This window comes from Strix aluco, chromosome 13, assembly GCF_031877795.1.
Source record: "Strix aluco isolate bStrAlu1 chromosome 13, bStrAlu1.hap1, whole genome shotgun sequence".
Classification (NCBI taxonomy): Eukaryota; Metazoa; Chordata; class Aves; order Strigiformes; family Strigidae; genus Strix; species Strix aluco.
In genome coordinates this window covers 12,776,137-12,803,202 of record NC_133943.1, presented here as the reverse complement: position 1 = coordinate 12,803,202, position 27,066 = coordinate 12,776,137, and the positions used below count along the sequence as shown (strand labels likewise).

Sequence of the window (27,066 nt, the reverse complement as noted above, 5' to 3'; positions counted from 1 at the left end):
TTTTATGCACCCAGTGCTTACTACAATATTTGGCAAATATGTTTTGTGTTTCATGAAGAGCTCTAGCCATATTTTGAAGTCAGGACAAATATACATTTATATATTGTATATAGAGCTATATACTTATACATTCTCCAGTGAGATATATGTATATGTATCAAACACAGCAACAACGATATACATGTCCAGCCATTTCTGCAAATATAGCTGTGGTACTGAATCCAGTAAGAATTTTGCCTGAAATTGCTTGCAAAATTGATTAAGACTATGCAACATCAGGTGGATACTAGAACTTGTGCCAGTTAGGCAAGTGTCAGTGTTGATGCCAGCTCCACATTGCATTATTGACAATGCTGTCACCTGTTCTCACAGAGTTGGTGAAGACTACAGTCCAGCAAAACACTTCAGCAGGTCCTTCATTTTATTCGCAATCCTTTGTTTTAGTAGGACTACTGACATGCTTAAACCAAGGAATACACTCACAAGCTTTGTATGACTGAAATTTAATGTTCATTGATTCTTAAGTCCAATGCCTTGTTCATGCAACTAACCTCACTGGCATCAGCAGCACTTTTCTTGCATGAGGGACATTTAACAGAGGGGCATGGGAATGCTTCTGAGCTCCTGACCGTATAAGATCTACACACACAACAATTTCCTCTAACTTCCATGATTTCTTCTTTAAACTGGTTTGCAGTGTGAATAACAAGCAAATCAAAATCTGGGCTTGAACTCCAGTACAAACCTGATATTCGATTTTTATGTGGTCTAAAAGTTCTTAGAATGAAGAATGTTTCTTAGTTCAATGGAACTGACTCTGTCTTCTCATTATCCTGTCCTGCATTGAGTTCAATTTCAGTACACAATCAACAATCCTCAATGAAGTTTAGTAATTTATTTTTTCCTTACAGATGTCTCACCTACTATTTGCCTTACTTTCATTATTTTCCTTTGCTGCCCTTCTGGAAGCGCAGTGGAAACTGAGGGAAAACGGTAAGTAAGCAGTCTTCACTTACTGAGACCTACAGCTGACTAGGACACGAGGGTATTTCAGAATTATACTTGTGTCCACAAGCACAGAATTTGTTAACTATAGTATCTTAGGCCAAGGTTCTTCCTATTTGTTTTGAATAACTAGGTAACTAATTGTCATTAATGGAAAAAATATTTAGAACTTCTAAAATATCATACAACAGCCATTCTGAATATCTGCATTAGAAGCCCTCTTATTTCCTATTCCCTGTTCTCTTGTTTCAAAAGTTTCAGTCATGCAGTCTGGAAGCAGAAACAGTATCTTGTGACTTAGGTAATAGCCCACAAACAAACAAGTGAAGAATTATTTGTCAAAAAGAATATTTCACAGTAAAACCTAAAACTAATTTCTCCAACTTTTCTGGTAAATAACTTAAATATAAATACATTTGTAAAAATACAGGGTCAACAATAAACAAAAAAAACTTTTGAATAACTTACCAGAAAATAGGGCTAAATTCAGATAATCAAATTTGCTGTTCTTATTCACCCAGTGTGTTTCCATAATCCAGGCTGTCTTCAGTGCAATTATCCAAAAAGAGGGACCCTAATCAACATGAGAAAAGTATTCTCAACCTGATTGTATTTTATTTGTAAAAAGTAATTCAATTACTTTTCCTTGTATCTTTACATTAAAAAATTATTTATCCTGCGGGTTCCCTGGGCAATACCATGGTGCTGAAAACTGCAAATGTTTGTCAGTATTGAGAATAATCTTTGTGTTTGAAGACTGCAAGATTTACCTTGCCTGTGTTTCAAATATTCATAAGCAGTTTGGTAAGCTTCCACGCTTCCTAGAGTTGCATGTTTTCTGCCATTTGAGATTCATTTTTTAGCGTTTCTTCTTTGTGGTAAAGTCTTAAAGCTCTCATTCTGATAGTGAAATGCTCTGGTGAGAAGGTTGTAGAGCTCACTGGAACTCTGATTTCCTGATCTGAGTGTCTGCTGTGGTGTTGACACACTGAGAAACGAATTTTTGCCACTTCTTGCATGTGAAAGAGTCTCTGAGGGCACTGAACGTGGTTGGGGAGCATGTGACAGCAGTAGTATATTTGAGAAATGACAGTCAAATTCGAGAACTGTTGCCACACAGAAGTGTAGGTGAAGTTCTTCAGCCAACCACAGCAAAGAGACAAGAGAATGTTTCTTTAATGGGGTGGTTCCAAGTTATTTTGTTATGTGGTGTGTCTTTTAATTTGGAAAGACCAACAGGGCACTTCAGAGTTACGAGACAGCATTTAGAAGACCACATCTCCCTGTTGCAGTCCACTTAGCTCTGCTGTAGCTCAGCGATCCCCTGTCTCTTAGTAATTGCTCCACTGGGATGAGGGTGATAGGAGTACAGATTGTTCCCTGCAGAAAATGGAAAAAGCATCAGCTACAGGCAAATACAAACCACTTACCCAGAGCTCCCCTCCTTCCCTTGGTCACTCACAGACTTTTGACATTGAAGAGGGGAAAGTGTCACAGCTTTGCACCACAGCAAAGCACCATAGTACAGAGTGGTTTTACATGCCATTCTGTGAGCAAAGGCCACAGGTCATGTGCAGGAGGAATACCTGGGCTCAGTGTGTCCTGGCATCGTCACTTTTAAAACAAAGGTACCTGCCTACTTCCCATGGTTACGAACTGCTGTAAGATTCTCTAGGAACATGGAAAAAATAATCACTTCTTCCATTAAAATGTCATCCCTATTGATCAGCAGGTTCTAGATACACTGTAAATTTCTAAGTCAAACCTCTTCATGTAATAAAGATTTCCAGGTGATGGTGAGGCCTTGGGAAAGAAAGCCAGAGATTTATTAGCAGTTTTCCTGCAGAGTAGAGCTGAAAACAAGGGCTCAGTTCAATCTTCACACTGTTATGTATGAGTAGCTGCTAACATGTCTTTCTCCGCAATGTCCAGTGTACGTCATTGAATCAGAGTGGAATGATGAGACACCAGCTAAAAGACTGGAGCTCACCTGTAACACATCTGACGAAGCACTGCCAGTTTACTGGAAAAAGGGCACCGAACTGAAAGGAACTGGAAAGACTCTGATCGCTGAAGTGAAGGAGTTCCCAGATGCTGGCAACTACACCTGTCTGACAGCTAATACTCATGAAATCATCAGCTATGATTTCTTCCTCATAACTAAAATAGACTCCAATGGGCAAATGATAAGGTCAATTCTGAAAAGCTTTAAAGGTACTGTCATAGGATGATGTGATGTTTCTTGCTCAGCTTAGTGCATTAGAGCTTTGTGAGGACCAGAGGGAGCTTTCTGGAGAAATGCATGAGAAATATCCACCTCAAAATGGGTCTTCTTCAAATGCTTTACTAACAGTGAAAGGCAAATGATTACTTTGGTGGGTCTGTATATGGTGCGGCTGATGAGCAGCATAGGAATCAGGTGCCATGGGATTAATTTAGGACTCTCTAGACCTAGAAGATGGAGTGATGGTAGGAATTATTAGATACAGGATAATGTCAGTACCACACCACTGCTTTTCTGGTGGGAGAGCAATTGACTTGCTTTGCCTCCACTTCACAGACCCAGCACTCAGGAAGGGGTTTGAAAAACCAGGGCTACATGATCTGACAGAACCAGGGACTGACCTAGATTTTAAGTGCTGTCATTTAGGCTTCTCCATTCACAATTAACCCACTGGGGTAAGCCTGTGATGTTTTGCATTTGCTGCATGAACCTCACTCATCTATATCTCATATTGCAGTCCCTTGCTGTAGTGCCAGGAACTTAGAATTTCCAAGGCTTTTTCCCCGGCTCCTGGATCCACATATTAGATGCAGTAGCCAGCTAAATCCAGGGTACAATATAGAGTTGTTGAAAGTCTGCAGTGCTGGGCAGCAGAAACAAAACACACACCTATACTGAGGCCTCATTCACTTCTTACACTGGAAACATCCCCCATCAAGTGCCCCAGTGTGTGAAGATGTGAGATTATCCACTGCGTGCACTCTCACGCGTGGGGTAACAAATACAGAGGTTTGCCAGCTGAATAGCTGCAATATTTCGTTGTGAAAGGAACAATGGATTTGTCTATGTAGATCTCTTACTGGCAGCTCTCTTGCAACAGCTTGGCTATGCTCTAGCTCCGGTCATTAACCATGTAGATGTGGTTAACGTGGTGCCATGTAAACCAGCCTTCAGCCACTGTGTGTTATATGGGCTTTTAACTACAGGTGGCTGCCCAAGTGGCAGTATGAGACTGTGTTGGCCTACATACCTACCACCTGCCAAAGTAGATGGGAGTCTATTGAATTACTGTTTTCTTTGTGCTTTGACCGTTTTGGCAAAAAGAGTGAATAAATGACGTGTTCTTTCTTTTTCCATGTAGAGCCAAACAGGACATTTCTAAAATGTGAGGCAAAGAACTACTCTGGAATTTTCATATGTTCATGGATGACAGAAAATGAGAGTCCAAATGTGAAGTTCACAATCAGAAGTCTAAAAGGGTAAAAGCTTGTACTTTCCTTAACAACCTCATAGTAAGGCCAGAACAGCCCTTTGTGTTACTCTGTGTAGGAGATCCTGGGGTTTGGGCTATTGAGGGTGTGTAGAAAGCGAGGAATCCCACTTTCAGAGTCTGAATATCTGCAAAATGTTTTGAGCCATCACTGGGACTAACTTAACTAATAAGGGCATGGAAGTTGCTCAGAAATTAATAAAGACTTGAAAATGGAACAACCCCCACTGGACTGTTACAGCTGCTACAGTACAGCCACAGAATAACTTAAGCAATATCAAAAACAGTTCATGCAGGGGAGAGAGAGGAAGTTGAGCCAAAAGCAGAAACAATCATAGCACTGAGTCCCTTCACAGCAGATCCAGCGGAATTAAGGGAGTGGGAGGCTGCACCCACTGCAAAAGCCACATGTCCACTGACAAGTCTCTGTTGAGGAACACTACAGAAACCTGTGAGGGAAATATGTGAGGGGAACCTTGTGGGGATTTCCTACCTCCCACTACTCTTGGGGGTTTCTCCAAAACATGGAGTGCTTGAACAAAGGTCACTTGAGTTTGTTAAAGAAGAAACAACTGCAAAGTGTTTTATTTTGCTGAATGCAAAAATAGAATCAGATTCAGGTAGTAATTTATAGACGGCTTTTTTTTTTTCTTTTTTTTTTTTTAATCTCCCAATGGATACATTTTAACCTTCCCTTATTTCTTCCAGCAAGGTTTTGGAAAAGGCTAAGGAACTAAGATACGCTTGTCATGGGACAGTGATAATAAGAAATGAGATAGAACTCCCACTGAACTGTTTCTGCAGCTGTTGAAGTGCAGCCATAAAATGATACAGGCAACATCAAAACATTACCCTACTAACTACATGTTATTACTGTGGCAAGAAATTCTCAGAACGAACCAGCATTTCCAGTATTTTTCTCTGTTCTCTATTCAGTTCTCAAGGAGACGTAACCTGCAGCAGCCCTGTAGCTCATACTGATAAATCAGTGACTGAATATACTGAATATACAGCCCAATGCCAGAAAGAAAACTACTGTCCGTTTGCTGAAGAGCACCAGCCAGTTGAGATGTTCCTGGAGGTCATTGACGAGGTGGAATATGAGAACTACACCAGCAGCTTCTTCATCAGAGATATCAGTGAGTAGACGAGGAATCATGATTAATTCTTAGCTTTATTCTTACTGCTGATAGTGGAACTAACAATGGTAGCTGATCAAACCAAGCTTGGGAATCCCTGCCCTATTCTACTGTAAATCTGTATCAAGCCTCCAGTTACAGGAACAGGGGACAACAAATCATAGCAGCAGTCCGGAAGAGGATGAGGAAGTGAAGAAGCAACATCTCCCTAGCTTGTGACCTCCAACCCTCTCACTCCCACATCTCCCAGAAGTTTCTGTAGCCTTCTCTATTAGATGGACATGTTTTGGAAGTTGTGTGTGGGAGAAGTCAGCGAAAAACCAATAACCCAGCAGGCTTTTCTCTGAGAACTGCAGAGTTACTCAGATAATGGTTAACGCCGTGTATGCTTCCCTCCTGACCCGTTCTTGCAGATGGGCATCCAGGGCGGCTTGGTAGAAACTGACAGGAAATGAGAGGACCAGTTGTGACCATGTTGCCACAGGGCACAGGAAAATGAAGCAGCATCCTAAAGAAACAGATGTTTTGCTAAATGCCCTAACAGTCTGCAGGGGTTGAACATATTCCTCGGTGTCCAACAGAGCCCTCTGCAACTCTCCAGACAGAAAAAAAGAAGGATCTTACTCAGAGAGTCTCTGGGAGAGTGCTTAATTTTCCATAAGAAGCGTACAAGGCAGTTCTTACACATCACGCCTACTCCTCTCTTAATCTCATGGAGGCTCCCAAAGCTGATTCCTATAAAACTATCAACAGTAGTACACCAACATCTGATATTGTACTGCTAATGTGAATTAATTCCTTCTATATTTTCTCTTGCAGTAAAACCTGACCCACCCCAATGTCAGTATGTGGCCACAAATGGAACAGTGACCTGGACATATCCCAGAACATGGAGCACACCAAAGTCATACTTCCCTTTGACTTTCAGGGTCAAAGTTGAAAGTACAAAGAAACACGAAAGCCAGGTAGAGATACAACACTTGAAATACAATTTTCTTGCTTGAACAGACAGTATAAGTAATACAAACTTAGTATGCAAGAACCATGGACTAAAAGTTTTTTTAAAAAAAGTGCCAAGACCAATGTGGCAAGGTTCTCTCTTGGCAGAAAAAGACCTCCTTCCCAGTTCTAGAAAAAGACCTACTCTTCCCAGTAAGATCCAAACAACACACTCTGGGTGGATGCAACCCTGATGTAACTGGGGAGATAAAATCGTGCCCAGCATTGCATAGCTGTGTAGCGTGAGAAAAGTATTTACTAATGCATTAGTAGGCTGTGTGGGTCCTAATGTGGGAAAATCCCAGTTTCCAAATCAAGAAGTCTAGGATCTGTTGCACTGTTTTCCTTGTACGGTTTTTGTACCTGGGTAGCTCAGACTTTCTTTATAGGTGAATTGGCAAATAAGGAATCAGTGACTCATTTGGTAGCATTTCTGTGGAGACTGTAGTCTTCGCCACTCACTTTCCAATTATTAGTTAATTGTTAACTAAACATTACTACTCTGTATTAGCTTTAAATCACAAAATGGTTTTGCTTCCTTTGCTAATGTGCATGGATACACTAAAGGGTACATGACAGCAGGGTGGCGATTTGCCTAGGTTGGCAAAGAAATCGGCAGCAGAACTGGCACACAAACCAGTTGACCACAGTGCAGGTCCTTAGCTGCAGCGCTGCCCTTCCTTGGTCCAGCAATCAGAAAAGTAAACAAATATAATGATCATTCCAGTTTGTCAACTGATTAAACCAAAGACACTAGAGGATGTCTTTTTCTGTGTGAAAAAAATAAGCAAGCCTGTACCAGCAGATGGGGCCATTCTCCCAGTGCTGACTCCTCGGTTTTAGTAGAGTTGTCTCGTACGATTAGGTAGAGAAACTGGTGAGGCTACGGAGTGCTTCTTGTATTAGCCACAAGTCCTCAGTGGGAATTTCAACGATACTGAAAAGCAGCAGCTTCTGTCTTTTAGGGTTCCCACTCTGGGGGAAGAAGAAAAAAGAGAAAAACCCAGATAAACAGATCAACCCTTTGTTTTAATGACTGCCTCAGGTTGGGGTTTGGACCACTCTGCAACACTAACTTCAGTGGGAAGTGGGCTTTTTAGTTTGTTTCTACTGAGACTCAAGTTCTCAAAAGTCCTCATGACTTTGGTATCTGTGGGTGAAGATTGGTGGTGCCTTTGAAACAACAGGCTACCAGTGGGTTTTTTGAGTTACACGTGCTTGTTGCAATCTATGTGGCACTGTATTGTATGTTCTGCTTGCCTTTACAATCTGCTGATGGAGCTGTGCCCTGTTCATAGGTCTATGATACTGATGAGCAGTCTATGCAGATTCCAACAGCTGGACCAAAAGACAAGATCTCTGTGCAGGCCAGGGATCGCTATTACAATTCATCCTGGAGTGAGTGGTCTTCACTTTGCAGGTGAGAATTAAAGAACCTTCTACTGGAGAGGCAGGGATGATTCCTTACTTAGGAGAGTAAGGAGTCTATGAACTACTTCTGCTTCTTAAATACTCATTTATTTCACATTTCCTCATAACTGTTTTTTGTCTCCTGAACATTTTTAAATTAAATATCTGTGAGAGAATAAACATGTAAATGTACTGGGCTGTCTAAAAGATGATTCCCTTAAAAAAAAAAAAACAAAAGAGGAAACAATTAGAATCCATTTAAATCAGAGAGGAAACAATGGATGTAGGTTCATGGACATGGGTAGGGTTCTACCCAACTAGGCAATTATAAAATACTCTTTAAGAAATACATGATCATTTGGCCATTGCTAGAGTAACCCATGCTCATTTTTATCCTTTCTGTGCATTGATAGTTTATGTTGGGTGTCAATCCATATACAGCTGAGTTTTACCAGTAAAATGAGAAAGAAGGTGAAGAGAGAGAGAGGGGACTGAAAATCTAGGTCTGAGGAAAATAAAGATAATTCTTATGTAAATTTCTTTTATCTTACAGATAACCAGTAAGAGATTCTAGAAGACTGGCACAATGCTCCTAAAGAAAGCAAAGAATGAATTAGCACAAAAACATAATTAGAAGAAAAATCTGCATTTGAGATTACTAAGAAGCCATATAATATCTTTTTTATATTAGATTAGTAGGGTCCTGATTTTAGCAGCTCTTTTCAATTCCCCACATTTGAGTAACACCTTTAGCATACATCATGTTATATTAACATGTCTAGTATTTTGATACATTGCTGTCAGCTGTTATTGAAGGTTCTGCATGTTATTGTATTGCATTTATTTATTTATTTATCTATCTATTTATTTTTTATTATTATTTATTTACTTGACATGACTTGCAATGCCAGATAATGGCAGTTGCTATTCAAACTGTGTTAATTTATTTGAAAAGTAACTTACTGAAAGAACTGGTTTAGTATTCCATTATTTAACTGTTTAATTATTTGATTATTTATTTTATTTATTTATTTATTTATTTTGTTGAGACGTATCAGCATAGAAAGCCTTGGCTGCATGAGCCAGCTATGTATGAGGGCCATCCTCATCATCCAGTCTGATGGCAGATGTTTTAGTAAAAGAAGGAATTGCAAGTTCAGAGTCCTAAAAATGTTAGCTGTTGCATTTTGTCAGCTGTCTTTGCTTACATCATGTTGATGCCCAGCTGGTGAACACTGCAAATGGTTGTTGCATGAAATGAACCACTCTCAAAGCCCTACACTTCCAGCTGAACCCAAGCTGCAGTGGGAGCAACAGGAGTGCTGGCGTGGAGGCTGCTTTGAGTTGCTGTGGTTGAGAGTCCTGTTGCCACCTCTCATGAACAGGAAAGGAAATGGGAGCCAATAGCTGAATATAACACCTTCTAAACAAAACTCCATTTCTTTCATGCTTGTGATCGTTAGAGGCCCTATATTCAGTGACCCATGTGTACCCAGTGCATCTCTTGCAGTGGAGTTTTCTGACAATAAAATTAGTTCAGACCTGCTGTGCCACAGGCAAAACCACAGGGCACAAGTAGTCAGGAATCTGCAACTGAAATCAAGGCAGCTTAAATTATTTAAAAGTTTAACTGCAGTGTATCTGATATTTCAGAGAGCATTTGGTAACTGGTTTTATATGTGGATGTTAAACATCTAATCGAAGTTAGAGTTTTAGAATACAGATTTTTATAGTTAATTTTAAAAGTATTTCCCTACTACTGAAACATGTCCTAGGTGTCCTTACAGAACCTGAGGAAAAAAAACCCTCAAATCCTGGTTCTGAACTGCTTACAGTGTAAGTCCCCAGGTCTGGAAAGAAGCAGAAGCATGTGTTGAAGCCTGTACATTTTTGCCAAATGACCTAAGTCCTGACTTTCAGGAGGGCAAAATACATTAAAATATCTTTGATGATTTAGGCCTTAATCCCTGCTTCCTTTTTTTCCAGTCTTAGAAATGGGTGGTAATTTAAGATATTTAAACATTGAAGTGTGGGAAGTATCTGATATTTCAGAAAACTATTGATAATCTAGCTACAAGTGCTGTTAGTATTTATTAATATTAAGTGTATGCATCTTATTTCTGCTATAAATGCAATTTACCATGCTTGTTTTACAAAGGACCTAATAATAAATACATCTGAAAACAAGAAAATTTGGTTTACTTGTGATCTTTTAAGAAGAATGGTTAATATCACTCTTCAATTTCCTACCAGAATATTACACACTACTTCTGAGGCAATGTATGTAGGGAGAAGTAATATTACTGATTAATGCTACCAAATTCATGGCCTATAAAACTGTACAGGACAACACAGAAAAGTGATGTCTGTTAGTCCGCAGTCTCTTCTAAACCCTCTGCTGCAGTGATTGGTTTTTTTTGCAGTCTAAGAGTACATTGAAGTTCACTGGCCTTTGTGGTCAGGAGACTTGCAACTGAAACCAGGCTGACAGACATGTTGAGGTCTTTGAGGTTTCTCTCTAACACTGTTGGTACAGTGTTCAGAAGTAGTAGGACGTTCCTGTTCTTCAGATATCTGGGTTGAAACCCTGGCACCATTGAAACCAATCATTGAAACCTCTCATTAACTTTGATTCAGCCCAGTTTTCACTCTCAGAAATGCTCAGACTAAATTTACAAGTATCCTGACAAAGACTATATTGATCTATTACCTTTAGAGGAATATGCCTTTCTGTGCCATGATCCCGTAAAGTGAGTTAAACTGCCCTATAGGAAGCTTTTCTGGCATAGATCATGAGGTAATGAGGAGTCCGTAGTGAGGAAAGTCATTGTCTAAGATTCTTCAGAAAAATAACAAAGCACAGCTTGAAACTGCCCCTTTTTGTGCAGAAATCAAGTTAACTGTAAGATGGCTGCTCTTCAAGACATAAAGTTGGCTTCAGTCCTTGATTATCCATTTCCTGGGCCTTACATGGATCCAAGTGCCTCTGAATATCTGCTTTAGAAACTGTCAGACAGTTTCTCATCTCTGAGGAACTCTCTAGAGTGTATAAAAAGGTGTTAATATCACAGCACAAATATTCACTACAGTGGTGCCATACACTGGAGATCATTTCCTAACATACTCCATTCAGTCAGGAAAATAATAGTTGATGTGTCAGTTAATCCTTGCACTTCTCTCTCTTAATTCCTCTCCTTGTTGCACTGCAAATAATCTGGAAACCTTCTTATAATGTCACAATGCATAGATTCAATCAGGCTGCACAATGTACAAAATTGCCCCCCCCCCCCCCGCCCCCCCTTTAGATTGCAAAGTCAAAGCTGCTGAAATAACATAATGAGAGAACTAGGTTTATTCCTGAGGCCCTTATGGTATGAGAGTCATTTATTGTATAGACACATAGCAGACACATAGCAGCTCCTCCAGCTTTCTATTCATACTCATCATTCAACATGTGGCTTTAGGTTTTGCCTACCACACCTCCCTAAATCTGTACTGAAGGGAGACTGACTAATTCCCTCCAGGGCTTTTTGTGGGTGCTCCTCATCTTAAAGAATGTTTTACAAATAGTTGGTGTATTTAATGAGGCACTAATAGGTTGCAGTAGGAGTCTGCTATCCTCTACCTGCTTCAGCCATTAGAACTGGGTAAGCAGGCACCTGTTAACAGCAGAAGGAAAAAAAAGACTTATGTCTAATTAGGGGTTCTGTGAGAGAACAAATATTAGATTTCAGGTCCAAATGCTTCACATCCACCCCTCTTTCCATGTTGACCTTCATCTTTTCCCAGTTCTTCATAAGTTGTAGCTTCTTTTTTAATAAAAGTTATATTTTCAATAGAGGCAAAACCAATGTATTTATGTCCTGAGACATGAAAAAATCTAAGAAACTTTTCCGCAAATATTTCAGTTTGACTGACTTCAGTGTGACAGAACTTCAAAGTGCTAAACACCTGGAAATTACATCTTAAAATACAAAACAGAAGGCCATTTAAAATAAGTCCTATTCAATGCTCACTGTCCAATTCATTCACTGCTAAGTATTAAGCTGTTAATGCCTGTTTTGCATATATCTGTGAAGAAACAAGTCATTCAGAAACATCAATGGTATGACACTAAGTAACTCAAAGGATTCACAATCTAGTTGCACAATAGTAGGTATCACAGCCTTGTAATTTATCTTAAAGACATCAAAAGATACAAAGAAAAAGAATAAAAATTAGCTCCAGCCTTTGCAGAGAGTCATGGTTTGTTGGGGTTTTTTTTTACTTTCTAAAATAACCTATGAAACCTTCAGCTGGGATCTGTCCCAGCTTGATACCTGCAATTTTAAAGAAAGGCTCCTTTGATCCTGAGGTGTGGAAAATGGAAAACTCACATTCCTTCAGGCAAATACCCAAATGTTTTGGCACAGTTTGATGCCTTATGAAATACATCACTTGGTTCTCAAATCTTCCATTGAGCAAGACTTTAGAAGTCTGATACGTTAATTGCACATGGGTGGACAACCCTAACCACCCACACACAATAAAATTGAAGGAGCCTGTGTACTGGGTTGTGTATAAACATGCACTGGAATCACTAAGAGGTCTGAATTCCCACTCACGACCATATCAGTATCTGTCTTGGCTTGTATATTCTTCCCAGGTATGCATGGTGTCTGAGAATATGTTTTTTAGCTATTTCATGTGCCCTTTTTTTAGCACTGTTGATGTCCTCAATGTGAGGCACTCCATCATATGAATGGGAACAAACTACTGTGCATCAACTCTTCCTGGAATGCAGCCAGATAACATCCTCCCATGCAGAATAACTCAATTAATGATATGCTGCAGCAGCTTATTTGGCATCACATTTGTGCTCCTTTCGGGACTGCAAAAATAAAAGCAATATATCAATAATTGTGACAAATGTTCTCACTCAGAAAAATATGCAGTAGTATTTTATCTGATGTAACAGGATCATTAGAGTGAATAAACATTTGTTCACCAAGTAATTGCTTGTTCTTCTTCAAAATAACAATTTGGAGAGGTAAGAAGTTGAGAAAAGACAAGATACAATGGTAAAAGTAGAAAACTATCAGAGACCCACAATTAACATACATGCATTCAAACAGTACGTCCCAGCTCAATGGAAACCAGTATGAGTTTGCTGATGAGGCCAAAATTTCTCTCATAATTTTTCAATCCAAACAGAGTATTACCGTAAATTTCAGAATTAGTTTTAGGTATGGTAAAGAGGCCTTACTTATCCAACTCTGGGAAGCAGCTATTACTAAACAGATTTGAATACTTGTTTTCCAAGAAACGTTTATTTCAAGGAGCTAATCTCAATCCAATGTGCTACTTTATTGACTGTGTTCACTTTGTCAAATCTACTATGTTAACTCATAAGGACAGATAAAATGTGCCACAAAGTCCCTAAGCAGCTGACTGCCAGCAACAGTTGACATTCACCTATGAGAATCACAGAATCAGTTCAGGTTGGAATGGACCACTGGAGGTTCCCCACATCCCCACCCCACCACCAGACCATGGCCAGTTTAGAACAGATCCATTTCTTAATGTCTCCAATAATGTCTCTGGGCAACCTGTTCCAATGCTTGACTACTCTCATTGCGAAATTTGTTTTCCTCACATATAATTGGAATTTCTTTTGTTGCAATTTGCACTATTCTCTCTCTTCCTTTCACTGTGCACCTACAAGAAGAGTCTGGCTCTTGTCCTCTCTATGCCCCTATAAAGTAGCTGAAGACAACAAGGAGACTTTGCCTCCTTTCTTCAAACCGAACAAACGACCTCTCTCAATCTTTCCTAGTTATGACACGCGCTTCATTCCTCTAAATATCTTGGCAGTCCTTTGTTGGATTTCACCCAGTATTTCAGAGACTTTCTTGTACTGGGGAGCCCAGAACTGTGCACAGACCCTCATAAGTGCTGAACAGGGGGAAACAATGATGGTTTTGACTCGATAATTACATTCTTACTAATACAGCCCAGTGTGCAGAGCTGGACTTGTTCAGTATAGGGGCAAACCATTGACTCATGTTCAACTTGTCCACCAAGAGAAAAGTCCTATTCTCTCAATCTGCTGCTGAATGTTCCTGAAGACAGCACTCTGACCTAGATGAACCTTTGGCCTACCTCAGTATGACAGGTCTCAGGTTGTCAGACCAGCTCTGTATGAAGACTACCAGGGCAAACAAGTCTCTGCAAGTCTTGACAGAAAGGCACCTCAGATGAAGCATTTTTTCAGTCCAACAGTGACTATTTTCTCCAGTTGGCTAATGTGAATTCTGCCCATTCTTAAAGCTAGGCATATAGATACATAGATACTTCAATATCCTTTTAAACTGGAGTTGCAAAAAATGCTTTGTGGCATTGCTTTTTACCAAATTTCATTTTGAGATTTTGCACATGAGTATTACCTCACAGCAGAAAGTGAAACAGGCTGTTGCTTTCTGTGTATGTATTTTTTTTTCTCAAAGCTTCAAGACAGCTTTGATATTTCAAAACTCAAAGATCTGCAGAACTTCATCTGACACCCTGCTGTGCCCTGCTTGCAGCGAGCTCCTATTTGTGCACCCTACAATATGTCACAGCTTCTCATCAGAACTGTATCCCTCCTACTTGAGTGGTCTGAGAAAGCCCTACAAAGATTAAGGTCCACGGCTCAGAAAATTCGTCTTAATTTGATTCAAAAGCCCTAATCAAAACACCTAAACATTACCAGAAGGAAAACATTCACACCATGACTTTCCTGCTATGGGGCATAGAATAAGCATCAGGAATCCTTTCAACAGTGAGGTAATTTTCAAATTCTAAGAAAAATCTGATCCAAAAATCTACCTCCCTCGTTATCCCCTTCCAACCTCCAAAAGTCCTCCCTTTCTACACTAGTCCTCAGAAAATCTTCCTACATTAACTCAGAAGACTGCGAACAGGTGTTTATATTCTTCCACTAGACAGATGGGATGGATGCGGAGGTTGCATCAGACAGTACACTCTATAGCACCATATTAGGCAAGAGAGTGTAACCAAAGTGGCAGATTTCCTCATACCAGTGTCAAGGAACCTGCGTGTTCTGTCAAGCTTCAGTTTTATAATTTCAAGATATCCTCAAGTGTCTTGTTTGCTCAGAACTACTCAGACTAAGAGTACTTTCTGGGTTGTTTTGGGTTTTGCTCTTGTTGCCTAATGTTGATAATTGTCCATCAATCAACAAACATGTCCTAAATATTCTCCATCAGTTCATACACACTCTACAGCAGGCTCTTCAAAAAGGTTTTGCACTTCCCAGAACAAAAATTTCACTGACATCCCAAAGCAGCAGAATCCAGACCAACTCCAATTTAAATCACAGCCTGTCTTTTGTGATCTCCACCTCACAGGAATATGCACAGATGTTCAAGAACAAAGAAAAAATTAAAATTAAATCATTGAAGTAAGGGCATTTGAAAAAAAATCTACTGGCCTCCACCTCAAGCCAGATCTTTATCTATTCTGGAACTGGAATTTGATGGCAACTATTTTTTTTTGTCCCATTAAGCAATGAGAAATTAACCATTTATGCATTACCTACATTCTTTAAAAACAAGATGATCCATATTCCTCTTGGGATGGATCAGTGGGGCCCGAGGTCTACTTGACCTACTACAACCTTTTCTTCAAGAACATTCAGTCCTTCTGTCTTAGTGAAATTAGCATATATGACCCTAACTCCTTCATGGGGAAAAACCCCCAGGCTATCTTGCAATGTAGGGAAGGTGATCACTGAAATGCTGTGAATTGTAATGGTGTGCAGGGATATTTCATATTGACACAATTTGCACATCTACATTGTCAATCACTGAAGAGAAAGCAATTATGGAAGGATGGGTTCAAACAAAACTATAGGCTCAAAACTCCACATTACTTTGAACTTTATGAAAATTAAGACTTGGATCTGAGTTTCCCACTGTGACTCTACCCCTGGTCTGTAGTATAAAAGCAAGAAAATTATGCCTATTGATTAAGTCACTAACACACAGGTATGTTGGATTTGTTTAAAGAATCCCACATGATATGACACCTATTGTGCTGGAAATAGCAACAAAGGAAAAGACAGGCAAGCACAGGGATCTTCTTTATATCTCCATGACAGCAAACTAGGCAGTAACCCAGCAGGATGCACAACGGCTGTGAACTCATCACTTCTCTTTGCTAGGCAGTGCAATGCACTATCATTGCTCCTTCTGTCACAAAGCATTGTTTCTGATCTCTAAACAGGTGGAACTTTAAAGGCAGAAGAACACTGAAAGACTGGGGGATCTTCTGGGCTGTGTGTGAAGATGAAGGTACTCATGTGAAACACAGACTTTTACAAGCAGCAACTACCACCACAGAGCAGTCTGAAAGGGCTCAGTGCATGGCCATACTAACCAGCATCGCTTCTATCCACAGCTAGTGACAAGGGTCTCCAAAATTTCAAGAGAATAGGAATTAAGCATTTTAGCTCTACTGGTGTGAATCTTTTGGCATATACCTAGTAAGAATGATCTTTTTTCCCTGGGAAAAGCTCTAAGGGTCAATATGGCAATAACAGAACAGCAGTAAGTAACCACCTTACTGAGTCACTCCTTGAACTCGTTAATGGAGATGAAACAGTTAATTAGGCAAGGGGATTAGCCAAAGTACAATACATCTCCTTTATCAACACAATGCATGCTGTGACGCTCATCTTTGCCCTGTACTTATGACCTTCATGTTGTAGAGAAGACATTCTTATTGATACTACCCATGGGCAACACCTTCTTCTAATTACCTTCTCTACAAGGGGGATTTCATCATCAGGGTTCCTGCTCTTTGTGTGTGCATGTATATATATCAGCTCTTGCAGATACACAAATACACATTTAAGCTAAGTGTACTGGAATACTTAGAGCACAGATTGCTGTGAAACAGGTCAAGAACCCATGTCTACCATGAAGATAACAGGCGCCTTTTTGCTCCTCACACTGGCAGCTCTTTGCTTAGCAAGTGAGTACCCTTTTCTATTTCCTGATATGTTACAGTTCTAATGTTCAAACACTGCAAGCTTCTCAGTCTACTGGGATAGTAAGCAATGATTGCTGCACTTGGGTGGCAGAAAGCAAGTGAAATTTTATGCCTGTGCACTATTTAGCAAGCAATATTGCACCAGCTTCACAGTTGCCAACTTGAGTAGATGAAACCTATTCCTTGATGGTGGTGTGAATCAGAGCCTTATTCTGCAATATAACTAAAAAGTGAACTGTAAAGCCTCAGAACTAAAGCAGATTTTTACCTACTTTTTTATTTTTTCCATCGGAGCAGGGAGCTTGGAGGTGATGAGGTCCTTCTCCTGCCAAACTGAGCAAGCAGGAGACATTGATTCTGCACGGGCTACGTAACATGGCTGTGAATGACCTCTTTATAATGTTAGTTTGCCAGCCTTGAGAGATCTTTGAGGCACAGGTTGTTATATGATAAAATAAGGAGCTGGGAGGAATTTCTTGAGCCTTCACTTGGTAATTTTTTTTAACAAAAACTTGCAATAAAAAAAAAAAAAAAGAAATATATAGAAAAATAAGTATATTTAGAATAACTGGGAGTCCAAATCTTCTCTGCTAGTAGTATATCAGTTCAATAGCATTAAGAATGTTAAAAAAGCAAAACAATGAAAATGTTAAAACAAAACCAAAATTATGAAACAAAATAATCTTTTCCCATTTTGAATAGGTCTGAAAAGTTTGCTTTGAAAATAGTCTCAAAATCAAAATTCTTATGAAAAATGTCAATCTCAATGAAATGGAATGCTTTTGATGAAAACTGTTCCTTCAAACAGTGTTTCATTAACTGCAGAAGAATAAATAAATATTATGTTCATAAGGATTCCAGCAGATTCCTTCCTCGAACTTTCTAGTTTATCTTGTCTGCATTAAAAATTTATGGATCAATACTTTTTCAGCCACATCTTTTTTGTATTCACTCCCAAATACATAGTGGCTACTAAGAAAGGTTACCAGAGAAAAAATAACATCTTAATGTTTTTGTGGAAGTAGGTTCAATTTGATCCAATTCCAGAACAATGAAAACTCAGTCAAACTTCTGGTGATATAGATTGAAACTTAACATGGAACATTATTTATGCTAGTTTTCTTTACCTTGGACAGCTTCATTTCATGAGAAGATATAAGCAGCTCAATGAAAGGAAGTTTCAGTAGAAAGCTTAATGGCTTTAAAGATCACAAAAAGCTACATTTAGTCAGGAAGACAAGTGCTAGAGCTGTATTGCCTTTTATAACATAATACATTTTCTTCCTGCTCCTTCTGTACAGAAGCCTCTGCCTGATAACTTTTATCCCTTGGAAGCCACAGAATGACGATTACAGGACAGAAGAACAAAATACATTCCTAAAGAAAGTAACAAATGTGTCACCATAATGGAGACACGCCAGTGTTACTTGATTACTTTCTGGGAGGCGTAATTATCACTGTTTTGAAGGAGCTTTTTGAAGCCCCACCTGAGAACAGGGCTCTATTATATTAGATGCCATGTGTATACAAAATAGAAGCCAACACTTCTGCCAAATAGTTTAGAATCCATGTTGACTGGCAGGGGAAAACACTTTTTTAAGTGGTATTATGATCCAAATTGCATTATCATTATTATATATAGTATTATATTTTAATTAAGATATTATCCATGTTATTGACAGAAAATCAAAGTATAAATGCACCATGTTATTTGCTTACAGCCACATATGATTTTTTTAAAATAAACTTAGGAATTAAAACCCACTCATGCTCAACAACTAGTTCATCCTAACAGCCTGGCCATTGAACATAATATTGTCTCCTGGGTTTTCAATCTTTTTTCTGGTGAAAAGGGGAACAAGAGCCTCCCTTCCCTCCCATGACAGAGGCTGTTCTAGTTGCTGACACAGCTTTCTAAGGTAAACAATACAATAAGGTCTGCTTGTTTAATAGGTTCTGACACCTGTATCTTATTAAACACTGAAAAACAATGTCAGTATTTACTTTCAAGGAGGTAAGAGACTTGGTGTTGCTGGAAGAGCTGGTAGTAATGAAATCATCCCAGTTGCAAACTGAATGTTCATCAACAGTGTTTTTTACTTTATCTTTTGTGATTCTGTTTATATTGCAGATGCTGCCAAAGAGAATGAGGTGAGTAATTTTCTCCTTTATTTCTGGATCAAAATACATAGTTTGTAACAACATGAGGTCCATGAAGACACAAAACCATGTTAAACATTAACTGAATTCTGCCAAAATATTGAGATTTCCAAGAGAAATCCCTGCGTTTGAGATATGTGGTTTCCATACAGTTGTCCTGACAACTCCTAGATGTTTTTACCTGTAATGCATTCTGGGCAAGAAATTGGGCAAGGCCAACTTTTAAGTCAGAGAAATCAAGATTTTTTTAAATACTTATCTGGTGGTGACACTATAAGGCTTTCTCAGTGACTTTCAGATCCTAATTCATGTACCTAGAGACTTTAATTTCTCTCTGACCATGCTGGACTGTCCATCCTGGGGTCAGCCTCTGAAAGAAATGAGACACCAAGCAATAAAAATCCTTACTTAGATGAGCAGAGAAGCCCTTTTGGAGTCCAGTGGACAGTAGCAGGGAGTGGAAATTCACACACACACAGAACTGGTCCCACACTGGCACGACATATACAGCCTCTGATGCCTAAATGTACACCAAGACATACATACTTTTCCAGGAAAAGCCTGCTCCACTCTTCACACCAAACTAAGTATCTTCCCCATTTTACCAGCTGTTATACACATATGGGGCAAATTCACCTAGCTTCTAGCTGTTTTTATTACCTGGCCCTTCCTTCTCACAAGTTGGTGGTTGACCAGTTTTAAAATGGTAAGTTACGAGTCACAAAGACTCCCCCCCCTCATGCCACTGCCTGTGCTGGGTTATGTTGTGGATACCTGTCAGCTGTGTCAGGTCCCTGACCTGCTTTTGCCATGGGGCTCGGTGTGCTGCCTCCTGCTTTCCAGCCATGGAGTTCGAAATGTGTGAGCAGCCAGGGCTTTGGAGGAGAGGGAAAGGACCAAATGAAGGGAAAACCTAGGTAAACTAACATCCCATATACTTTTTTTGTTGGTTGGTTTGTTTGTTTCAATGCGACACCGGATTTAAGCCTGTAATACCCAAAAAAGTTATTGGCTAATGACTCTTTTTGTCAGTGGAGACCTCAGCCTGTGCTGAGCCATGGCTGAAGGAGCATCTGACCACACACACAGCTCCTCACTTCACCCACCTGCAAACCCTGGGCAATGACTAGCATAAAACCAATCATATAATCTGTAATAAATTCCAGGGGTTGGCTGAAGTAGTACTCTTCACTAAGAGTTAGAATGAAGGGGGAAAAATCATGCCATAACAATAGAACAGCAAGGTTGGGTTCTGTTTTAAATATATACATTTATAATACCTATTTTGGCTAGATCTTCAGGAAGGAAAAGCTCCAGTCACAGTGTCCCTCCAAAGACTAATATGCTTCAGATTGTCACTAGACTAGCAGCAAAGAGAGCTGAACCAGTTTTAGTTACAGCAGCACCTATAAGGACAGGTGATTTCCTAGGCAAGCAAACCCCAGGCTTTTGAGGATGACAACCAGCACATTAAATAGAATATGTGCACTGCACAAGGAACTCCTTGCTTGTCAAATACTAGGAATGACATTCATTTGACAGGAGAAGATTGAGCTCCAAAATCAGGAGTACTTTCAGTCATTTCTTTTATGAGTTTGTACTCCCATTTTTATATATGTCTGTAATGAATACAGTCCCACTACCAGATGAAGGCCTTTTAATAATTTCTTTTCATGTTAATACTTAAATAGGACTTTACTTAATTCCACCTGGACAGATTCTTTCACCAATGTAAAAAGATTCAAGAGCTGATACTTGTGCAATAAAGAGACAGAAACCCTTCACACCCTTGAGAACTAATCTTACCTGAATTTACTGACAATTGCAATTGGGTAGAAGAAATATTAGGACTCAACTTTTCTGTAGATGGAAAAGGGGCTGTATTTTTCCAGTGACTATATTCTTATTCAGATAGACAGCGAAGTCCCTGAAGGTGCTCAGTACCTGACATGGGTAGCATCACACACATCTCTATCAGAAGAAACATTTCTTTTTTGAGGCTTAGGCTCAGCTAATATAGAAGGTGGAGCCCCATTGACTGTGCTGCTCTAGAGCAGCTGACAAGCTTGTCCAAAAACTTCATATATTCATAACTTCTGCAGGTGAATGGAGAATGTGAGAAAAATAGATTCAAAGAAAAATTATACTCTATTTTCAGGTAGACTGCAGTGAATACAAGAGGTTAGAGAGAGGAAGACCTATTTACTGCGAAAGACTCTATCAACCTTTTTGCGGCTCTGACGGGAAAACGTATAACAACAAATGTTCTTTCTGCAAAGCAGTTCTGTAAGTACAATACTACGTAATTACTCCTGATTAAGCCAAAATCTGAGGTTAGCTGAGTTATCTGGTATTTCCAGTCCACCTAAGTGCTATAATTTCTTTCAGGGTCACTATTCCTCTGCTTCTTTGCTTAATCTTTATAGACAATTGCTTCTCCCACCAATAAGGTCCAACTGATCTAAATGACCTTGATATTTGTGTGAGTAACTTCCTATTCCAGCACAAACTGTAGAAGTCAGACAGTAAAGAGAAGAGTCCAATGACTAACACAGGGCTAACAAGGCACCTGGACCCAAATCAGGTCATGTGAAAATTCAAAAGTGGTACTGGAAATACTTCGCTTTTTATGGACAAAATACATAATTTTTAAAAGGAAATTGTTTATAGCTCAGTGCCTTGTCTGCTGCAAATGTTTATAGTGTCTTCTCTGTTAGCAAGTTGTTGGCTGAAGACTTCAGAGAGATTTTAATTCATAACGTTAAATTTAGTGTCTGCAATGTCTATGTCCTTCCTTTCCTTTGCAGGCGAAGTAGAGGTGCCTTACATATGAAGCAAGCAGGGGCATGCTGAATGAATTCTGCGTGACAGAGGAGAGTGCTGAGAACAGCTTTACACTGCCTTATCACAATCTCTTCATTTAATTTCATTCATCCTGCCTGTTCTGCCGATGGCAAACAAAGCACAAAGTAGGCTTTTCAGCTGTGCTCTGTCATTTGCTGCTTCTCTCTGCTCCAGAGTGTTGGGACTGACACTTCTGTCTTCCCTGCAAAGCGCTTCCTCGGGATTCTCAGGAGCATTCCTCTTTCTGTAGCAAGTTGCTTTTCACATGAGCTTTTCATTATATATTTGTCTCCACAGCTAAAGTTCAAATCTTCTGACAATGCCACCTGATTTGAGTGGACACAAGTCAGTGCAGGCATTGCCTCTGCTTTCCTTGTTGGTGAAGTATCTTCTTTCATTTACCCAGAAACTTTCGCAGATGCTTCTTTTCAAAGGCTTCAGCTTTCCTAGGCAGTGCTTTGACTCTTTCTGTTTTGTAGCTAAATTTTAAATTCTCATTTTTCTTCTAACTTTGTACAATTCTGATTCATATATGTTGTTTAGCTACTTAATTTGCATGTTTACTAAAATAAACGTTGACTCATTTTTTGTCCATTGTGACCTTTCTAGAGAATAAGTTTACTGCATCCCTTGTTCACAAATGAGATATTTCCCAAGTTACAGAAAATCATAGAGCAGGAGCTAGGGCCAGAGGTAAAAAAACAAAGCCTGGAAGACAAATGTTGTAACACTGATAATGTGCACTAGATGGCCTCATGTTACTGGAATTTACCCTACAATCTGGCTCTTTTTTTTTCTTTCAAATGAAATAACCCTGGTAAACTGTAAGACTGTATAAGCTTCATAGCAGTGTCTCTGTTAAATCCTGACATTTAAATGTGATCATTAATTATTCTGTTCACATCTGATAAATTGGCTGCTTTCAGACCTGAAGAAATTTCTGTTCTGCTCTTACATCCTTATTATCTTCATTATTAAGCTAGTTTATGTCTTTTACACTTGAATAGTCAGTCAAGGGAATGCATCTACCCAGAATTAAAGCTTATGAATGACTGACTTTACTGGTCTTACACGTGAAGAAAATTTTGAAACTGGAATATGGGTATCATTTTTGATAATTTCTGTGTGGTAGTCTAGTTGAGCTATGGTAAGACTCATACTTCAGAAGAATGGGAAATGAGGAAAGAAGCTCATGTCCTTGCCTGTGAAGGCAAGACACCAAAAAGCCTAGCCATTACACTGCTGTCTGTAGCACCAGGCAGACTGCATTCTTTAATGGAAGGACCAAGAGGCTTTGTTGGTCCATGGTGTTAGTATGTGCTCTTTCTCCTAGCAGAGCTGGGAACATTGATCTCATGCCCTGTACAGGAGAAGAGGCTGTTGGACTTTATGTGACGCTGATTAAAAACCAAAGAGAGAGTCTTTCACAGGCTACTTCTTTGCCAAGGAATTAAACAGTGCCAGGACACAGCTGCCAGCACTAGAACCCCATCATCTTTACTTTGAAATTGTTAGCATGGCCCTGGCATGATCCTGTCTTGGATCAAAATTCTTCCTAACGTTCTCAGGCACATCTTGGGCAGCTAGAGACTATTCCTTTTAGAAGCTAAAATAATTTCATAGCAGAAATGTGACTAGACTCAACTAGTTAGCCTCTGGGTGACTAGGCTCAACTAGCTGGCCTCTGGATGAGAGAGGCTCTGTTTAATTTGTGAGTACACACTGACGTAACCCTAGTCTCTAGTTTGATTTATAATGTGAACTGGCTGAACTATTTTTACGCTAATTGCCTATTACACTCAGTACATCTGGAACATCTGGAAGAATGATAAAGCTGAAAACAACAAAAAGTGAAAGGAAAAATAGAGGATTAATTAAACGCTAGATTAAGTATGTAAATGGAGTGCTATTTTCCAACCAAGCAAACACCATAAAAAGTAACTACTCTGCATTTCTATGTCAAATAATACTAAATAATGAGTGTATTTAACAAGTTACTTCTTTTTCCTGACTGTACAGTTCCCTAATGCATTGCATATCTGGGTAAAACAGCAGTAGCTACCGAATGTTATGTAAATCGTGGCCAGATGGATTTCTTAACATTATTATATGCTGTTCCCAGGCACTGGTGTGTCACATGAAACCACAGGCAGCAGAACAGGAGCCTAGGGACTGTTTTTTAGGATGGAGTGGGATTTATTTCCCACTGTGGGAGGCTTCAGACTCCTTTCTAAGGGACAGGTGCTCTTAGTGTATTAAAAACCTACTCAACGCTCTGGATCATTCGAAGGCCACTGAAACTGATGGGAGGCTACCTGTGACCTTGGCTTTAATTCTTATCTTTCAGAAAGAAGAAAATGGGCATGTTGTTTTCTAGGTGATGCATAAGCAGAAGACACTGACTTTGATGTTCTATTGAGGTTATCGGTTTAGAACAATGGTCTTAGCCAAGTGCTGGGATGAAACTGGAAACTTAAACATTGAGACTAATGAAGATGGATGAAGAGTTTCTGCATAGACCACGGCCCCCTTCTCTTTGCAACTGAAGTCAGGGTTAATTAGCATCTTCATGTGTCAAAGGACTGACTACTGCTCTGAATACCAGGTCACACATGTATGTGAGGAACACAAAGCTCCTAGAGCAAGGAATGTGGTTACTCTCTTCGTGGTACCTTGCAGACTGTGTTTCTGCTCGGTATATTTCTCTCAATAAATTCAGACTTTATGTATGGTGTGGGTGGGGAGAAGTGGTGGAAAGGCTCATCTTCAGGGGCCTTGTTATTCGCGAAACAGAAAAAGCACAGTTCATTATGAGCAAGCTATAGTTCCTACAATGCCAACTTATCGATGCTATTCCAGTAAAGCTGGCAGAATAAATCATTTACATTCATCTTTGCACTTTGTTAACAAAGGCTTAATTAATAAAGGCCATTTCCATGAAACCAAATGTTCATTTCATAGTAAAAAAAAGAGAGTCTCAACAGACAGTAAGCAGGTTTCTATCTCACATATTTCTTTATTTAGTCCCTCCATCATTAATATTTTCTGGCTGTGGGAGGTTTATGTTGCTATGAACTATGTTCCAATGGATATGTTTAAAATAATTTTTTTAATGAGACTGGCCCAACTGCTGAAGCAAGTTATCAGAATGACACATTTTCAAATGTAATTTACACTTATGGTTGCTTTGGAAAGCAGACCTCCCTTCCATATTAGTGAAGAATGGATGCAACAAATCACAGATGATGAAACTTGGCATGTTCAAGCATTTTCAGATGGTGGCAGTAACAGTAACCATGAGCAGATGGGTGAATATCAAGCAGAACCAATGGACAATGTTAATATGATACAGGAATCCACCAGAGATCAACACATATAGACTAGAGTTTAACATCCCATAAGATCTCTTGAATTTTTTCATCTCTTCCTCTCCATTAGCCCCTACCTTGACCCCTAAAGGAGAAAGGAAGACAGAAGGTAGCTAGACAATACTGGAGATCAATATACCAAATGCTGAGAAGCAATGGAATTCAAGTCAAAGAGGATTATGTTTTATGGAAGGTAAAATACGTTATCACCACAAGGGAAGCTAAGGGTGAAATGTAACAAATACTACAAATCTTAGGAAAAATGAGAGGAAACCTTCAGGAGAAAAAAGCTCAGGGAAGATTTTAAGCCAGGAAGCTGGAGAGCAGCTCCTTCTCCTCATTATCTCCTCAGGCTTACTTCAGTGCACAAATCAGAGCACCATAATCTTTGCCGACTCCTAAGGATGCATCTGTTAGCTGAAAAAATCTGTAGTGAAACACACGTTGACCATACTGCCTTCTGTCTTTTCTCATGATTGCTTGGTGGAGAAGAATCCATGTATTCAGCTAAGCCATGTACTCAAGAATCCTGCAGGCTGACTGAAACACTAATAAAGGGTTATGTGCAGATGGCATCTTTTTCTCTTCTCTGTGAAATAGAGAGGCTGGAAATCCTTGTAATTCTAACACAAATAAAGTCATGTGGACTTTTTTAGCTGTTTATATGGTTATCTTCCCACTCTCTTTCAACCCAGCATGAACTCTGTGAATAAATGATGGAGAACACTAGAATGGTGGCATATATTATGAAAATACTGATGTAACTGATATTAAAGGGTTTTTTTCCCATATTTCTCTGGCCAAAGATAGGGACATTACATATGATTGAAATACTTTCTAAAAATCTTTGAGAGTCTAGTGAAGTTGCCATGTCTTGAAGTTGCAGGTAAGACATCTGACTAGAAAAGCATTGCAATAAAAATCCTCCACTGCGTCACCAGACCATTCAAGTACTTTCAATGCATTTTTAGTTTCTTCTTTAGCTTGACTTCTCACATTAGTACCTCCAGCATTAATTAGATATGTTGCTCATAAAGAGATAAACTCTAAATCTGTAGTAAGGTAATAAATTGTTGGTTAGAGCCACAAGTGCTCATGACCTCTGGCACAAGAATAGCAAGACTTAAGGGTTGTGTTCATGGACTGGTGAAAGAGGCTAGTCAGATGGCTATGACTATTATCTTTTGGATTAGGACATGTATAAAGCATGAGGATGTAGGCTGGTACTGCAACTAAAGATAAATCAGTGGCAGTAAAAAATCTGCCAGTATGAAATGTTACTGCTCATCAGCTAGAGTTGTTTCCTCTTAAAAGAGATAAGCTGAGGAAGGTAAGGAACCTAATTCTCTTAGTATTGAATGAGAGGAATTAATGGAGGACACTGGCAGAAAATTCTTCTATCTATCCTAGGACACAGACTAAAGGCATCAATATCATGAATTATGTTTATCTGGAAACCAGGTCCCAGCAATTAGGCAGTAGGAATGCAAATGAACAAGATAATATTGTAAAAGTTTCTCATTGTTCAAAGGCTTGTGGCTCTGGACAGTCAGCCTAAAAGGACTCTCACAACAGGTTGTCTTGCCCTGAATGTGTTTGACTAAGAAAGATCAA

General features: G+C 39.4%; 2 protein-coding genes across 2 annotated transcripts; both read left to right on the top strand.

Annotated features, from left to right (window-relative positions):
* Positions 1-911: 911 nt before the first annotated feature.
* Positions 912-8,061, top strand: IL12B (interleukin 12B). Its single transcript, XM_074838738.1, has 6 exons — positions 912-993; positions 2,938-3,219; positions 4,371-4,488; positions 5,436-5,638; positions 6,458-6,603; positions 7,936-8,061. Exons 1-6 carry the CDS (start codon positions 912-914, stop codon positions 8,059-8,061), a joined length of 957 nt encoding a protein of 318 aa, XP_074694839.1.
* An 8,937-nt stretch (positions 8,062-16,998) lies between these two features.
* Positions 16,999-22,093, top strand: LOC141929277 (ovomucoid-like). The gene is made up of 4 exons (XM_074838495.1): positions 16,999-17,062; positions 19,212-19,231; positions 21,399-21,526; positions 22,048-22,093. The coding sequence occupies exons 1-4, from the start codon at positions 16,999-17,001 to the stop codon at positions 22,091-22,093; spliced, it is 258 nt and encodes an 85-aa protein (XP_074694596.1).
* Positions 22,094-27,066: the final 4,973 nt, after the last annotated feature.